Here is an 18015-nt window from a genome sequence, read left to right on the forward strand (position 1 = left end):
GCCAGGGTGTGGTAGAAGTGCTTGTGGGGGCCCCTTTCCCAAGTTTTTCTTCCTGCAAAGGGCCTAGCTTAGCCTGTCTTTTTCTATGCACAGGATGGCTCTTGCTCACCCGAGCCTCACAAAGATAATCGCTCAGGAAGTGTTTCAGCCAATCCGCGGCGGCTTTACACTCCGATTTGCCGGGGCAGCCAATCGGGGATGAGCTTTTATTAGGCGGCCAGATCATCAGCCGAAGTGCCAAACCCTTTTTCTGTGAGAACTAGGAGCCTGTCCTCCATGTTTTATAAGTATTGACATTACACAGTTAACAATGCATCCACAGAGGTAAGCTCGGCTTTTTAACCATCTTTTCCCCCCTCCCTCTGAGTCATCGAGTTGTGAGTAGCAGTGTGATTTCTCTGTAGCCTGGCTGTGCCACACTCACCCCCCCCCCCCCCCCAGAGCACTTAGGGTAACTTGGGACTGTTTAGAGAGGTTTTTTTTTTCCTTTCTTGGGTCACATGGCTAAGTAGCCATTAGCCATAGCTTGATTTTACAGACTTGTGAGGGCCTGGAACACCTTTACTCTGACCAGGACAAAGACTTTCTGGAATAGTTTGAAGCTAAATCCTGGTAATCCAAAAGAGAAGCTATTATTTCCCTCTCTTCTTCTTCTTCTTCTTCTTCTTCTTTTTTTTTTCCCCCTCCCTTCCTCTCCTTCTCCCTCTCTCTCTCTGAACAGTCCTCCCCCCCACCCCCCCTTGCACTATTGTCTGCTCTGTGTCACATGCCTGCTGGGGAAAGAAAATGGAAGGTAAGCCACAAGGTCTTCTCCCAGCACTGCTCAGGACTGTTTGTGGCAGACAGCAGGAGCAAGCAAACCTGCTTCTCTAGAGAGGTTCTGGGAAAGGCTGGGCTAAGTTCTGAACAGAGAGGATGTGCGTTTGTAACAGAAGCCAGGCCTGAGCAAGAGCAGTGCTCAGGGAAAGCCAGGCTGTTTCCTGGGCCTAGGTGGGTGGTGGCGTGTGGATTGGATCTCCCTTCTCCAGAGCTTCATCTCACCCTTGCAGCTACAGTGTTCAGCCTCCCCCCCCCCCCAACTTAGCTTGGTACAGAATGTTCTTCAAGTCAGCCTACAGCCAGCAAATGGCTCTGAAAGTGTTTTCTAGCCTCTGAGGGAGTTTTTGGAGTAGGGATGGTGCCTGGGGGTGGGTGGGGTGCGAGTGGGGATGGGGAGAGATTTTGAATAACATCCTGCAGAAGGAAAAAAAAAAACCAACCAAAACAAACCTGAGAGGACTCTGACTCCTTGCATGCTTTCCATGGGCTAATGTTTCTTTTATCCTTGTTTTCATCCCCTTCTTCTTCTTCTTCTTCTTTTTTTTTTAAACATTATATCATCCTCTTCTGTCCTCTGTGATACAGTGCAGAGGATGTAAGATTATACCTGAGGCTCATAACAGCATCCCATAACCAGTTGCTGGGCTGTGTGGTGGTGGTGGTGGTGGTGGTGGTTGTGGTGGTGGTGGTGGTGGTGGTGTGTGTTTTTAATACTACCATGTAACTGTTCACAAAATTTTTTCCTTTTCGATGAAGTCCCAAACCTGCCAGCCTATTTATTCTCTCTTCCTAACTGGGGGAAGGGAGACGGTTGCCTGACCGTGTGTTGGGTAAGTAATGCAAGAGTTGGGTGAACAGTTGGGGTCTTGGTCATGGGGGGGTGGCTTCTACAGAGAGTCTTGAGTTTGGGTGATGGCTTGAATCCACTGTTGTCCCTGCTGGCCTGCTGTTAGGACTGAACCCCTCTTACTTCCTGTTTACCCTCAGCTGGGGGAGGAATTACTGGCTTCATTGTGGCTTGCAGCTAGACCTTGAGTTGTGTTTGGCTTCTTCGAACCTCTGGGTAGGTGATGTGCTTGTGACACGTGAACAGACTGTTTGTCCTTAGGGGTTCCAGAGCCCTGCACACTGGGTGTGTGCCTGCATGTGTGCCTGGTTGGTGTCATTTGTAAGTTTTACAGTGTTTACATTTAGTATAGAGTCCTATCCACTGCCAAACTAGGTTTGGTTTTGGGATTCAGGGACCACCACTTATGGCCTCCCCTCCCCCAACTCCCCTTAAGCCTGCTCCACACCTCCCTCTCTCTGTGCACCGGTGCCTTTGCATTTGCCCTAATTTTGAGGCTGCAGCTAGGATTTTAAAGTGACAAAAGCTGACTTTCCCTCAGCATTTGCCTTCAGGGTCCGCCTGGAAGTTCACCACATGTATTTCCTGCTTTGAGAGCATTCCAGCCTGCATGGAAGTGCGGCCACTGTACGCTGTGGTGGTCTTAGGCCAACTTCGGAGACTCACTAAGCTTTTTCTTTTACTGTGCAAGCAACTTCAACCTTTTGACATCAGTTGGAAAAGTTTCATTTAGTAAAGAAAGCCAGACTAAGGATTTAGCTGGGCAGTCTGTGAGGCAGGCCAGCGTCTCTCAGGCAGAATGCAGGGGTGTAGTCTTTAAGCAGTGCCACTGCCCACAAACTTCTGCTACTCTCTTTATTGCTCTCTCGGTGCTGTGAAAGTCTCATGTGACCTCCTCAGAACCCCGGGGCCAGTCACAAGCCTCCTGGTTTGCTTCTTTCAGCTTTTGCCTAACTTGGGCTGGAAGGAAACTTGAGGGCCAAAGCGTTCGTCCTCTGCAAGCTTCCTTTAAAATGGCTCCCACAGGTTTGGAAAGGCAGGATCTGTTTGTGATTGTGAACCCCAGCCAATTTCCCAGCCCTGGCTCAAGCTGGCTGCTTTCCCTCATAGCCACCTCCATGGCCGGGTTGGTAAAAAGTTAATTGCTTTCGAAGTAGCATTCTTTTGCAGTTACTAAAGGGGAAATTGAAAGAAAGAAAGAAAGAAAGAAAGAAAGAAAGAAAGAAAGAAAGAAAGAAAGTGACTGCATTGCAGTTGGACTAGGTGGGACCTCAGTGCTGGCCAGAGACTAGCCCAGCGGGGTCCGTCCCCCCCCCACCTTTAACTGTTTAAACAAGTAGATTTGGGGAAAAGGTTAAAGGTTGACATTTGCAGTGAGTGGCCTGAGTGTACAGGACTTCTGGAAATTTCTACCATTTTGTTGTTGCTGTTGTTCCTTTTAGGAAAAAGTAGGTGGCCCAGCTGGAGAATCTCCTACATTGCTTCCCTAGGACCCTTCCCCAATCCCTCAACCCCCACTTGCCTTTTCCTCATTAAGGTGGAAGGTTCCAGACTTGTGCAAATTGCAGAGGAGAAAACAAACTGATGTGCTGTTTTCCCCTCTTCCTCCTGCCTCCCTGGTCCCCAAAGAGGAGTCATAGCTGCAGAGGAACAGATACAGACACTGGAGCTTTTGATCTCTCTCTCTCTCTCTCTCTCTCTCTCTCTCTCCCCTCCCCCTCCCCCTCCCCCCTTCCCTCTCTCCCCATTCTCCTCTTCTCCCTCTCATCCCTCATCCCCCCCCCCCTCCTTTAAGACCTTCCAAGATGGGTACCCCATTCTGCTTCGGGAGATGAAGTGGCGTCCGTGTGGGGGAGGGGATTTAACCGCTTTTTATTAGCTCCAGAAAATGGCCAGCGCTCTCGGTCTTAGCTCGGGATTAATTGCGTGTAAACACTCAGCAAACTTTCCTCAGTGTCCTTCTAATTGTAGAGAAGGACACTGCAGAAATGTTACAGACAAGTGTAGTTACTTTTATAATCAACGCTCAAAGAGTTGAGGCAGACAGCAAGCGGGATGTCCCTCGGATTATAAATTAGGGGTGAAAACAACAGCTTTCTCCTCTTTCTTCCAGCATCAGGTTTTAAAGAAAAGTGTGTGGTGTGTGTGTGTGTGGGTGTGTGTGGTGTGTGTGGTGTGTGGTGTGTGTGTGTGATCATATTTTAGAAGGCTGGGTGCTGGTAACCCTGGAGGCAAGGTATGTTTGGGAAGGCCAACCTAGTCAAATGTGTGATCTCTTTTGTCTCTGTTTGCTTTCCCCTCTGACTCCTTTGGCCGAGGCCCACACGTTTGCCAGGCTGTGGATCTCTTTGCCTTTGGTTGACCCTGAGAAGAAAGACGCATTCAAGGGGCCCCTCTCCGTGGCTGAGAAGGAAAAGGCAGCGGTGGCTTTAGAAGCCTTCAGAGTTGTTCTTCAAATGCAAAAGCAACTCGGGAGTCACCCTTGGCCTCAGGTTGCTGGGCTCTGGCCGCCCCTCCCCCGCTCCGGGTTCTGCTCTCCTTCCAGACAAACAGGGAGGCCCTGCCAGCTCTGCAGCCAGTATGCTGCCAGGCCAGCCCTTCCTACCCGGATCACCTACCTGCAGGGCGGCTCCCAGCCAGCGGCCCGGCCTCGCCCGGCTCAGCCTTGGGCATGGTGCCCTCCTTTCTCCCTAGGAGCTGAAAAACTGTCACCTTGAAGCTCCCTGCTCCCAGCGCCGGAGGAATGCTGCAGTTCTCAGACCTTAGCAGTCAATGACATTGGCCACCATGAGGCTATTATTTAATAGTTCGGCCTGTGAAGGGAGCTTTACAAAATGCATTGTTACCTCTCAGGCTATGTGTGTGTGTGTGTGGAGGGGGGGGGGGAGGAAGTGGACGGAAGCCTCATTTCTGAGAGTCTTTGGTGGACTTGAGTTACTCCTCTGGAGACCTGAGGATCTGTCCTTGATGAGCCCGGCTATCAGGGGTGGTTGCTGTATTTGGTGATGGCAGTTTTTAGGCTCACAATCTTTCTGAGTTTTTTCACCTTGGCCTCAGACAGTGGTGCAGCCCTGTTAGCTTTGCGTCTTAGAAGCCTGCTGTTCTGGGAGCTTTCATTTTACCTGGAGAAGTGGTATCGAGCTGTGCTGCTCTGGACTCAGAAGGGCACGAGTTTCCTCCCCCTGCAGCCTGCTCTCTAGGACTGATCTGCGTGCAGAGACACCTGTCTGTCTTCACATTATGCCAGGGGGCTGCGTAATTCCTACCCTTCCTCCCACCTCAGTCCAGGGCAAGGGGGCCCCAGCACAGTCTCCTGAGGAAGGCTGAACGCCTGAAAGGGACCGCTTTCCTTTAGGAACCTGTGACTTCACCAACTCTCCCTGCCACTGCAGTTTGTTGGTTTTTTTTTCTTTCCTTTTTTTTTTTTTTTATTCTTCTTCAAACGTTGGATTGTTGGTGTCCTTTGGTGGAGCGTTTCGTAGTTCTGATGTTTATGAAGGTGGCTTTGGAACTAGCAGGGCTCCTTAAACATGAGCTCAGCTATTGAACAAACTGCTACCATTTTAGCTTCAATACAGGAGTGAGGCACTGTTGCCAGCCGCCATTTTAAGAATACTGCATAAATAGCTTAGCTCCGATGACTGCCCGTTTTAGGTGAGTGATTACAGAAAGCGCTTTGCTAACCCTCCCCCTCCCCCCAATTAAAGAAAATTATTTGCAGATTCAGAGGCGCATGCTTGGTTTTGTTTTGTTTCTGTGGGGTTTTTTTTTTCTTCTCCCTCCCTTTACATTTTGATGCTGACTGTTGTGCCATGGGAGGAGGAGGAGGATGGTGTGCCTTGGGTGTTAAGTGTTTCTTACAGCCTGGACCCTTTTGGTATTTTTTGAATGGAAGGAAAACCTAGGAGAAGCGCTTAGGACTGGTGCATGATTCCCGAATTGGCTGTGTGATGTTCTTCTGACTGGGGCAGCAAGGTCTCGTGCATGCTGTTCTCTGTTCTAGCTGGCTTACAGATTGTTCTAAAAGTCAAGCAGTAAGGGCACCTGGGAAAGGAAGGGAGCTGACTATTGTATACCCAGCCAGGCTTGCTCCCCCCCACCCCCTGTCAAACAGCTAAGCCTTTCCTTTTCTCTCCTTTGGAAGTGTTGAAGGGGTGAGGTGCCTGGGAATTACCGACCAGCCCTGGGTCTTCAGAATTAATAATCAGAACGGTTAAGGCTTCCTGGAAGAACAGGAGTGCGTATGCAACTTTTAATTGCTCCTTTTCTGTCCAGTGCTGGCAGGTTTAGAAGCCCAGATTTCTTGCTCAGAGAAGGAGTGTTATGTGGGAGTCTTCATTCTTTTTATTGGGAAAAGGGGAAGGAGATGGACTTGATTGTGTTTGCAGGTGCTGGTTCTTCTCTCGGGCGCCTGAAATGTAGCAGTTTGTGGATCCACCAGCAAGAGACTTGGGTAAATATGAGCCTAAGTGCTGATGGTCGTGTTTGTACAATGTATGCAACTAGTTGATACATTCCCCCCCCCCCCTTCTATTGGCTTATTTTACCTTGTCCTTTATGTATCCATTCACCCCACGAGACCTTTACAAAAATAGAAATGTCAGTTTGAATCTAGGACTTGTTCCTTTGTTGATTGAAATGATCAGGGTTGCTGGATTCTAGCAGGGGTGAAAGGGGGGGGGGCTGTGGAGGCTAAGACTTTTATACGTGTTAATGGCAAAAGTTCAAAGTGTTTTCTCCAGCTGCAGTTTTCTTTCTAAAGATTGTTATTTGTCGGCCCGCCCCCCACTTTCACCCCACAATCTCCAAACAGCTATTAAACTGAATTGCCTAAGATCTGTGGGGCATTTAGAAAGGTACAAATCTTTGTCATCAGCACTTTTCATATGAGGTTTGGAGCCCTCCCTTGCTAGTAACACACCAGTGCTTAACACTGAACCAAAAAGGGGGGTGGGGGTGGCGGGGGGGGGCGGGGGAAGAAAAAGAAAAAGAAACCTGAAATTGTAGGTAAAAGGAAGTCTCTCAGATGTGGCTGTTAGAAATGACTAACTTTGTATTTTGGTCTTTGCTTTAGTGAGTGAAGTGTTCTTCCCCCCCCCCCCTTTTAAATTCATAGACACTGCAACGTCAGTTTAGTCAAATACAAGTTGTGCACTTGTGTGTGCTCGCGCGCGCGCGCATGTACTTGTACAGAGGGGGGATGCCTTTGAAGGAATAGCTTGCTATTGGTGTGAAAGAGATGGTTTTCTTCAAATGTGCTGGAAATCCTAGGCTCAAAACTGGTGGTGCTTGTTGTTAAAAAGTCAGGTGACTGGTGATCACTTGTAATGCTTGGGAAGATAAAACAGCTTACCACCCCCCCACCCCCCACTTCTGTTTCAGAATCGATTATCTTAAACTCAGCAGCGAACAGCCACCCCGAAACTACTTTGCATTTTCTTAGCTTCTCAGCTGCATTCCAGCCTGAAGTATTCAGCGTCTCTGGGCCCTTACAAGCCGCATAATTGTTCTCTTCAGTGCAGGCTTCCTTGATCAATACACCTTTGAATGTGTCCGTCATAGCAGAAATCCTTCAAGTGTGTGTGTGTGTGTGTGTGTGTGTGTGTGTGTGTGTGTGCGCGCGCGCACGCGCGCGCACACACACGCTCTGTGAGTCTTAAATGTCTTTCCCCACTGGTACACTTTAGTTGGAGCATAGATTGGCGTTTTTTTCCTTCATCACTCAAAATATGGGTGGGACCCATTTCCCATACCTCATGCTAGAAAGGGGAGCAGGATTCTGGTTGCTAGAAAGATCAAGGTTATGGGTTCCTTTGAAGGTAATCATCTACTCCCATCACTGACTGCAAGAACCACCCCTCCAGCAGCACCCGGGCAGACAATCAGCGCCTGTTCCGGGCAGTGTTTCTGAGGTGGAAATGCTTTTCCCTGAGGCTGGAGTAGAAAGTGCACCTTCATTGTCCCCTGTATCGTTCCATGTTGGTGACATGCGCGGGGCTGGCAAGCTTGGTTTCTTTTGAGAAGGATCACCTGTGACAACGTGTTGGTATTTCTTTGGTGATTTGTGTCATTGGTCTCGCTACAGATGCCGATTAAATGGAATTGTGACCAAGGCGCCATATAAGAATGCGAAGTGTATTAATATTCAAATTCAAACCCGAACTGCCTCTCTCTCTCTCCCCCTCTCCCTCCCTCCCCCTCCCCCCCCTTCTCTCTTGGGACTAGTTCCTGTCCTGAGCAGTAGTCTATTCTCTTTCTGCCTAGTTCCTGTCTTGAATTCTATCCTCCCAACGCATCTGGAACGCTCCCAAACATGGCTCCATCTTAGCCTGAGCCCCAGGCTGGAGGCTGCCTTTTTGGACCCATCTTTTGCCTTGTCATTGACACAGAGCACAGGACACAAGCCTGTCTTCCTCAGCTGTCTCCCTGTCTTGCCTTCAAGCCTTCCCAGTGGAAAATTCCAGCCACACCAATTGGTGATGCATCCCCTTCTTCTTGCTGAACCATGATCTGCTGCTGGGATTGTACCTAAGCAATCTCACCAAAACATCATCCTGGAATGCCTGGAACATTCTAGTACTTCCGGTCATGTACAACTATAAGAGCAGGTTTTCCTCCTGTTTGCCTTATGAAGTGTGTGTGTGTGTGTGTGTGTGTGTGTGTGTGTAGGGGAGGAGGGTTAGGTGTGACAGGGCCTGCTCTGTTGAACCTGTGTTTTCAGTAGGAAGGCAGAGAAGGTTCTGGATGACAGACCTTCCTAGCTAAGGGGGCCTGCCTTTCTTCTGTCCCAACTCTCCACTTAGCCTGTGTCTTTTAAATAATCCTTCCTCATTCCACTGTCTGTGCCGGAGTGTAATTAGTCACAGTTCAGAAGGAAGCCATGCCTGCCGGGGCTGAGGCTGCCCAGTGACCTCAGGGTCATGATTCCTGGGATAAAGGGTGCTTGAGTCTGGCCATGTTTTTCTGCTTTGTAATTTAACCAGTATGGTTTTTCTTTTTTCCTTTACCGCCCCCCCCCCCTTTTCACCATCCTGCCTCACTGGGCGAGCTTTTAGGTTCAGGATGGGGAGGCCTGGGAACTCCTGACAGGATTCTGTGTTACGGATTCTGGGTACCGTGTGAGAGGCTTCTGTAGCCCGGGTTCTTTAGGATAGAAGAAGCAGGTGGGTTGTACATGCCCTTCTAAACTAAAAATACCCCCCCCCCCCACGATCTCTTCATGAATGGTCTGACAATTGAGATATCAATTTGACTTTTCTTAAAAGAAGTATTTCTAGTATTCCAGTGTTTTAAAGGAGTCCTTCGGCATCTTCACACTTCATTGCAATCAGGTGTGCTCCCTCTTGCCCGGAAGGACGCCTAGAGAGAAGGCGGGTTTGCTCTCTGGCTCCCCAGCAGCTCCCCCCCCCCCAGGCCATTTGCAGCCTACCTAAACATACATAATTTGTTCTATTTCAGCTTGGCTGAAGAGGAGATAAAAACCGAACAGGAGGTGGTAGAGGGAATGGATAGCTCTACTCGCTCCAAAGGTGAGTAAAAATCTCAGATTATTCACTCAGTTCTTGAGGAGAGGGGATTGGATTTCTTTTGTTGTGGGAGAGCCGTGAATTGTGGCTCTTCCGCGCTGCCGGGTGGCTGTGATACCCGTTGCACTGTAGGGTCCTTTGATGGATGAACCTAATTTCTGGAGACATTGTTCAGTCTTCCTTCCCCGCTGTGCTTGTGTAGGTGTGTATGCTGACTTGCCCAGAGCTGCCCTGTGGTAAATTTTGGGTATGCTGTGTCTGGGCTGAGGGTGCCTGCCTGCCTCTCTCCCCAGAGCAGAGCTTACAGGAATCTAACTGTGCTTTCTGCAGAAGCCACCGAGGGTCTGCAGCTGATTTGAACAACAGTCTCTGAGCAATCCCGGGAATGGGATGGAGTGGGCCGGTTTCATTGGAAATGGTGGCCTTTGGTCAGTGTTAACAAGGGAGTCGGGAGGCCACTGCCTGTGTTCAGAGCAAACTCTGGTGTCTGCTGTTTATTCTGTTTGCTGGGAGCCTGCGGTGGGCTGGGCCTGCTTGCTGCTCAGTGAGAGTTTGTGGGGCACCCGAAAGGGAGCACTTACTTGTGCCTTGGGTGGCCTAACTGCTGTTTCTGGTCCTTCCCGGCAGCTCCCTGCTATGTCTGGAAAGTGTGAGGGGCCGCGGGGAGGGTTGTTACAGACCCTTCCAGGAGGAGGCTCTCATCTGGCCAGGATGTCATAAAATGTGACTTCCTAAAGGCACCTGAAAGAAAACATCGTTTCGGGACTTTAAAAAAAAAAAGCTTATTATTTGGGTCAAACTAAGTGTCATGTTGTCACACAGAGCTGGCTGGGAGGAGGAGGCAGGGGCTCACTGCCTTGTCCCCTGCCTCCGTGGCCCTAGCATGGTCATCCGAGTTTCGTTTCTCCAAGTTGTGAGGAGCCCGGAAGCTAGAGCAGGCCGAGACCTCAACCCAGAGAGTCCCTGCAGGATGGACTAATGAGACATGGCCTGGAGACACGTGACAGGAGAGAGGATGAGGGAGTGTCTAGGGAGGGGCTGGGCGGTGTCGGGTCTTCATCTTTGTCCGTGTGCCTTTTCTGTCCATCCCTGGTTTTTTCCTTTTTTGGAGACAGGATCTCACTGTACAGCCCTGGCTGGCCTAGAACTTAACTCTGTGCATCCTGTTGGCTTTGAACTCACAGAAATCCACCTGCCTCTGCCTCCTGAGTGTTGGGGTTAAAGATGTCCACTGCTACTCATGCCTGGCTCCTTTTATTATCTGTACTCTCAGGTATGGGACTGTTTTCTAAGTCAGGCTCCTCCCTCCTAGGGTTGTCTGTGACAGTGGTACTGGTGTGTTTGAAGGCTGGAGGGACACTGTGAGCCTTCCTGTGTTGTGCCTGTTTAATCCCCTTCTGAAGTGGGAGGCGTTCCCCTCCACAGTCCAGGACACCGGTGTCTAATGGGGATAAGTGGGTAGAGTAGGCTGTGTTGACACTTCCTCATTCCTGGACTTTAGTAGATAGAGCAATAAAACCCTTTCAGAAGGGCCACAGTCATTGGGCCACCAACTTGGGGAAGTCCCCAGGGACCTGCCTGACTTGCCCTTTGTGAAGACCTTTTCTGTCATTATACACCAGGAAACGCCTAGTTCCTGACTAAATGCTGTCTTCCCCCCTTGCCTAAAGCTTGCCAGCTCTGCATGACCAGTGTCCATTTGCCCTTCCCCAGGGCACTGAGGACCGTTCTATAGGGTTGGGAGGATGGCGCAATTGGTAAAAGGGCTTGTGGAGGTCCTGAGTCAGTTCCCAGAACTGTCTTGATCCATTTGTGGTGGCTCACGCCTTTAATCCCAGCACTTGGGAGGCAGAGGCAGGCAGATCTCTGAGTTCGAAGCCAGCCTGGTGTACAGTGTGAGTTCCAGGACAGCCACGGCTACACAGAGAAACCCTCTCTCGAAAAATAAAAACAGATAAAACACCTGCCTTGAGTCCCTGGTCCATATGTGAGACCCTCTCCAGAGAAATACAGGGGGTGGGCAGCACCTGAGAAGTAACACCTAGGTTGACCTCTGACCTCCACACATGTGCACACGTGTGCACAGGCACCCATCTTCTCGTGTTTATCTTCCCAAAGCTTTGAGTCCCCTTATCTGAAGTCATTGCGACCTGCCTCTCTTGTCTCCATTGCCCTGTGACACCCACTTACCTGGTGCCAGCTCCTCCCAACTGCACTCCCTGTGTCCTTCTGTTTGTCCTGGGAACATGCTGTCCTGGGTCCTGGCAGCCCGCTCGTTATCACACAGACTTATTGCAGATGCTGCTGTTTCTGAAGGAGTCAGTCTGCTATTTTGGGTGGTTTTAAAGTAAGACCAGCCAGCAGCCAGGCACCCATGATAGGCACCTTTAATCCCAGCACTCAGGGAGGCAGGGGCAGGCCTGGTCTACACAGTGAGTCCGGGACAGCCAAGGCTACACAGAGAAACCCTGTCTCAAAAAAAAAAAAAAAAAAAAAAAAAAAACCGAAACAAAACAAACAGGAAAGAAAAAATAAAGTAAACTCATTTTAAGGGTCTTAGATTTAAAGAAGACTCAAGCAGCCCCCACCCCACTCTTTTGTTCCCCAGCCCTCCCCTCTCTCCCCCCTCCCCCCTCTGCCTTCCCCCTCCCCCCTCCAACTCCTCCCCACCCCTCCCCACCCCTCCCCACCTCCTCTCCTGTTCCAGTGCTCTTCAGCATATCTAGATGTTCTGTTTTTGTTTGTTTGTTTGTTTGTTTGTTTGTTTGTTTTCCGAGACAGGGCAGATGTTCTGAATTCAGCTAAACCCCACACTGGATTCAGATTTCTTCAGTTTTCCTGGCAAGGGCCCCTTTCTCCTTCAGAATGCTCCTGTGACAACTACCTGGCATTGTCTTTCTTAGTTTCTCAGAACTTTGTTTATGATGGCCTTGACATTTTCCAAATTGTACTCTTGGTTTGTTTGTTTGTTTGTTTGTTTGTTGTTGTTGTTTTTGACAAAGACTCATAGTGTATGCTGTCCTTAAGCTTGCTGTGTAGTCAAGGGCGGTCTGCCTAAGTGCTGGGGTTGCAGGCAAGTGCCGGCATTCGAGGTTTCTGTGGCGCTGGGGATGGGACCTGGGGTTTGTAAATGCTGGGCTGCTGACTGAGCTGTCCCCAGGCAACATTCTTGGAAAGGAAGTCGCTGAGCCACCTCCCAGGAGCAAGGGATTGTGACTCTTCTTCGGCTTCTCTGTGCTCCGCCCCCAGGGCACAGTGACCGCATTAGAATTCTGTACAGTGGAGGTGTTTGCTCTGTCTTCAATAAATAATGTGGGTGTTTTGTCTGCGTGTGTGCCCATGTACCGTGTGGCTGCCTGGGGCCCACGGAAGACCAGAAGAGGGTGTTGGATCCCCGGCAACGAACTGGTCGTATAGGTGGCTTTGAACCGTGTGGGTGCTGGGAATTGAAACCTAGGTCCTCTGGAAGAACCAGTGCTTTAAACCGTTGAGCTTTCTCCGTGGCCCCTCCCCTCCTCGTGAGCTTCTTTGTCCCTTTATATTATCATGGGCCCAAGGGTCCCTCTTGCACTCTTGGGGTTATGCGTTGCTACTTACTACCCAACGCTCCCACTGGGCCATCTGCTTATGTTCTGACGTGTCCTGCTAGCGCTCTGCTCCAGGCCCTTTTTGGGACAGTGCTATTAGGACACCAAGGATCCAGGTGTGCTGAGTATGCTGCTTGATGCTGGGGCGTCTGCCTCTAGGCTCTCTTGAGTCACCCGAGAAGGAGATGTCCATACTCACCTTCACCGCTCCTGTCGGTGCGTTCTTGGGCGCGTGCTTTTTTTTTTTTTTTTTTTTTTTTGTGTCCATAGTGCCTAGACATGAGTTCATGTGCTTGGCTCCGAAAGCATGTATTTGTTTTGAAAATCTGTGTGTGGGTACACACACACACCCACACACACACACTCGCGTGTGGAGGTCAGAAGGCAACTTGATGGAGTCTGTTTTTGTTTTTGTTTTTTTTTAAAGATTTATTTATTTATTATGTATACAGCATTCTGCCTGCAGGTCAGAAGAGATGGTTGTGAGCCACCATGTGGTTGCTGGGAATTGAACTCACGACCTTTGGAAGAGCAGTCAGTGCTCTTAACCTATGAGCCATCTCTCCAGCCCCTAGAGTCCATTCTTTTTTTTGGGGGGGGGGGTTTCGAGACAGAGTTTCTCTGTGTAGCCTTGGCCATCCTGGACTCAACTTTGTAGACCAGACTGGCCTCGAACTCACAGCGACCCGCCTGCCTCTGCCTCTCGAGTGCTGGGATTAAAGGCGTGCGCCACCACCGCCCGGCTGACTGGAGTCTATTCTTGATACCATGTAGGACCCTGCGTTCAAACTCAGGGCTCCAGTTTTGGCAGCAAGCACCTTTCCCCACTGAGGCAGCTCACCAGCCCCTAGCACCTTTCATTAGTTGTGTGGGGCTGCTTTTCTAGCCTTTTCCATATCACCCATGGCACCCATCAAGAACGCGGGCTCCTCAGCTTGCCTTGTGTGTAGTGTTTTGGAGTGTTTTCAGCCTTATCCGAAGTGCACAGCGCATGAAGACGCTAACTCAGGTGTTCGTTCAGTAGACCGTGACACGCTCAAGGTAGCGGGGGATGGAGCGATAGCCCAGCTGCTAACGTATGTGCTTGCTGCTTTTCCCGGAGAACCTGAGCTTGGGCCCTAGCACCCATGGTTCACAGTTGCCTATAACTGTAGCTGTTGGCAATACAACACCCTTCTTCTGGGGCACACACATGTGGCGCGCGCTCACACACACACACACACACACACACACACACACACATGAAAAAAAGATAGTGGGATACCTCTAGCTATCTAGAAGTTCCTCCCCCCCCCCTTTTTTTTTTCTGAGACAGGGTTTCTCTGTGTAGCCTTGGCTAGGCTGTCCTAGACTCACTTTGTAGAACAGGCTGGCTTTGAACTCACAGCGATCTGCCTGCCTCTGCCTCGCGAGTGCTGGGATTAAAGGCGTGTGCTGGGATTAAAGGCGTGTGCCACCACTGCCTGCCTGTTACCATTGTTTTCTTGTGCTGTTCTTGTTGCCCAAGAGGACAGGAGTTTTCTCTAGATGGTCCTTGACCTCCAAGTGTGCCCCACCTCCCCACCCCCTGTGTGCTTTGTGTGTGTGTGTGTGTGTGTGTGTATTGTGTGTGCCTGTGCCCTTGTTCTTGATGAGGTGTGGCTTGTTGAGGCTCCAGGTAAACCTTGGATGTCCTCCTAGTACCCTCCGCCTCATTTGTTTGAGACATGGTCTGACTGAACCCCCGAGCTGGCCACTTTGGCCGGACTGTCTGCCCACCAAGCCCCTGGTGCCTGCCTGTCTCCACCCTCCCCCCACGTTCTGGGCTTATACACTCACATTCCTGGGTCTGGCTTTTTACAAAAGTTGCCAAGTTTTTGCAGTGCCCACTTTGTTCACTGACCCCAGAGCTGCTTTTTGTTTTGTTTTTGAGGTAGGGTCTCAAAAACGAAGTCCCAGATCCCAGGTTGGCTCCCAACTTGTTATGCAGGCGAGGGTGACCTTGAACTTCTGATCCTCCTGCGTCTGTGTACCTCCCAAGTGCTGGAAAGTTCCTGCCTCTGTGCACCATGCCCATGCTTTCATGTGCTGTTTGAGGTGTCGAGCAAGCCCTCTAAACAGCCACAGCCTGCACAGAGCTTTTCAACCAGCCCAGAGAGCCAGACTCCTTGGCTCCTGCTTGACCCCACCAAGGCTCAAGTTTTCCCTAAATGGATGGATCTTGCTCACAGACAGTGCTCAGATCAGAATGGTGTGTGGATGTGAAAGTGCCCCCAAATGCCTGCCGTGATTAGATAGACTTGGCAGAGACAGGGAGTTCTTCTTGGTGTGCTTCTTCTTGCCCTAGGAAGAGGTTGTGTACACTGTTGAGCCAGCTTGGTAAGCTGTGTAGAGTTGCCCAGGGCCGACTGGGAACCAGGAAGTAAGTGTGTGTGTGTGTGTGTGTGTGTGTGTGTGTGTGTGTGTGTGCGCCTCCATTACACAATGGCTCAGCCTGCTGGCCTCTTTACTGTTCCGAGTGATTAGAGGTCTCAGCTTTGCTTAGAATCCGAGGGGAGAGACCCCTTATTTCTAAGGGACTCCCTGCCAGCACCTTGGTGGTCCTCCTCCTGTGGAGGGGCCTACTTTGGCTGCTGTTGTTTTCAGAGCATCTTTCTCTTAGAATATTTATTTATTTTAATAAATAAATCAGAAGAGTGTTCCAGACCCCTGGCTTTAGAATTAGAGGTACTAGTGATGCTGGGAATTGAGCTTTGCTTCTCTGTGGGAGCAGTGTATGCTCTTAGTTGCCCAGCCCCCTCATTATTATTATTATTATTATTTTTTAAAGATTTATTTATTATTATGTATACAGTGCTCTGCTTGCATGTACTCCTGCAAGCCAGAAGAGGGCGCCGTATCACATTACAGATGATTGTGAGCCACCATGTGGGTGCTGGGAAGTGAACTCAGGACCTTTGGAAGAGCAGGCAGTGCTCTTAACCACTGAGCCATCTCTCCAGCCCCCTCATTATTATTATGTGTGGTGGTTGTTGTTACTTTGAGACAAGGCCTCAGTCTGGAGATGAAGCTGGCCTTGAACTACCTCCCACATGCTGGTATTAAAGGTGTGGTGCTGCCATACCAGGCTTATATTCGCTTTTTTTTTTAAAGAGCCAGGTGTGGCATCTTTTTTTTTTTAATTTTTTAAAAAAATTTAAATATTGTAGCCGGATGTGGTGGTGCACGCCTTTAATCCCAGCACTCGGGAGGCAGAGGCGGGTGGATTGCTGTAAGTTCGAGGCCAGCCTGGTCTACAAAGTGAGTTCAGGACAGCCAAGGCTAACACAGAGAGACCTTGTCTCGAAAAACCAAAAAACCAAAAAAACCCAAAATATTGTATATGAGTACTTTATCATCAGATCACATTATAGATGGTTGTGAGTCACCATGTGGTTACTGGGAATTGAACTCAGGACCTCTGGAAGAACAGACGGTACTCTTAACCACTGAGCCATCTCTCCAGCCCCCTTGTATTTGCTTTTACAAGACAGTCTCATATAACTCAAGCAAACCTTGAGCTTCCTGTAGTGAGTGCTGGCCTTGAACTCTGGACATTCCTGCCTTCTGTTCCCAAGGGTTAGGATTACATCACCACCACACCCATGTCAGGGCATTCCTCTGACACAGTCACCTGAGTGTCATTCATATTTCACAGCTGGAGGTTTGATTTATTATTATGTATACAGTGTTATGCATGCATCTAACACCTACATGCCAGAAGAGGGCATCAGATCACATTCTAGATGGCTGTGAGCCACCTATGTGGTTGCTGGGAATTGAACTCAGGACTTTTGGAAGAGTAGGCGGCGCTCTTAACCATTGAGCCATCTCTCCAGCCCCATAGATGGAGTTTCCCAGGGCACTGAGGTTTATAGAGTTGAAGTCTGGGCGACCAAGATGTGACGTTTGTGATGTGTTGGGACAAGGCTTATCCCTCTTTCAGCCTCATTTATATTGTAGGTGCCTGGTGTTGGGATCTAGGCTGTGAGCACTCACTGCTCTTTTAGGCCACTTTCCCCGCTCCCCAATGTCCAGTATGTTGGCCCCTGGAAGATAGAATCCTGTCTTAAAAAAAAAAAAAAGTAATTAACTTGGAGGGAGGTGCACGCTTGCCACTGCCAACCACACTGCCACCACCCACCACTGTGTGTGTGTCCTGTTTGGGTTCTTTTTTTCTGTTATGAGCAGCACAAGTCATCCTGGGCTGTTTGGGCAGGGACAGAAGGGACTGGTTACTTGTCTCATGGCAGTGGCAGGAAGACTGTGGGTGGGTGTGGATGGCTCAGTTCACTGGCCTCCTTTGGAACAGGAGGGTACAGGACATGTGTCATGAGGCTGCACTTTAGCTGCTGTCTAGCCACTTGGACCCACCCTCTCGGTCTCCATGAGGAAGAGAACATTCCTCAGGAGATGAGGTGGGGCATCTGGAGAAGCTCAGGACTTTATTCTGGATTTGATGCTGCGGGAGAGGACCTGAGCGAGTGCCAGCTGACTCAAAAATGCTGCTAGTAATTGGTAGAGGGGGGCTGATCGAACCCACAGGGCTCTGCTTCCTAGGCAAGGGCTCTACTTCTCAGCCACCTCTCTGGCTGCCTGTTTAAATTTTGTTTTATTATCCGGGTGTGGTGGCACAAGCCTTTAATCCCAGAGGCAGGCGGATTGCTGTGAGTTTGAGGCCAGCCTGGTTTATAAAGTGAGTCCAGGACAGCCAAGGCTACACAGAGAAACCCTGTCTCAAAAAAACAAACAAAAATTTTTTTTGTTTTATTGTATTTATTTTTGTATATGTGTGTCTTTGTGCCACAGTGTATGCACGGAGGCCAGAGGACATTTGTGAGACCTGCTTCTTCAACTGTGTGGGCCCCAAAGATAGAGCTCAGGTCCTCAGGCTTAGCAGCAAGCGCTTTCATCTTCTGAGCCATTTCCACAGCCCGAGAACTTAATATACAGCTGAGGCTTTCTTCAAACCTGCCTCAGATTCCCAAGTGTTAACGTTTCTTTTTCTTTTCTTTTCTTTTTTTTTTTTTTTTTTCAAGACAGGGTTTCTCTATATTAACTTGGCTGTCCTGGATTAGCTCTGCAGACCAGGCTGACCTCGAACTCGCAGCAATCTGCCTGCCTCTATCTCCCAAGTGCTGGGATTAAAGGCGTGTGCCACCACTGCCCGGTTTCATTTCATTTTTTTTTTCTTTTGAGCTGAGAAGTTTGTATGTTG

At 49.6% G+C, this 18015-nt stretch overlaps 1 protein-coding gene across 19 annotated transcripts in view; it reads left to right on the top strand.

Annotated features, from left to right (window-relative positions):
• Positions 1 to 18015, top strand: part of ZMYND8 (zinc finger MYND-type containing 8) — a 115896-nt gene that overhangs the window by 14152 nt on the left and 83729 nt on the right. For 9 of the 19 annotated variants that reach the window (XM_084775062.1, XM_084775064.1, XM_084775043.1 and 6 more), the window contains one exon: positions 9125 to 9195. In XM_084775062.1, coding sequence (XP_084631188.1) covers positions 9125 to 9195 — 71 coding nt within the window. Of the gene's footprint in view, positions 1 to 93; positions 325 to 506; positions 613 to 1575; positions 1650 to 5153; positions 5321 to 5596; positions 5642 to 5717; positions 5904 to 6054; positions 6120 to 9124; positions 9196 to 18015 lie in introns of those variants that run through there. The other 10 variants (XM_084775065.1, XM_084775047.1, XM_084775066.1 and 7 more) reach the window with 10 other exon arrangements.

This window comes from Acomys minous (genome assembly GCF_964271855.1).
Source record: "Acomys minous genome assembly, chromosome: 3".
In the NCBI taxonomy this organism is placed as follows: Eukaryota; Metazoa; Chordata; class Mammalia; order Rodentia; family Muridae; genus Acomys; species Acomys minous.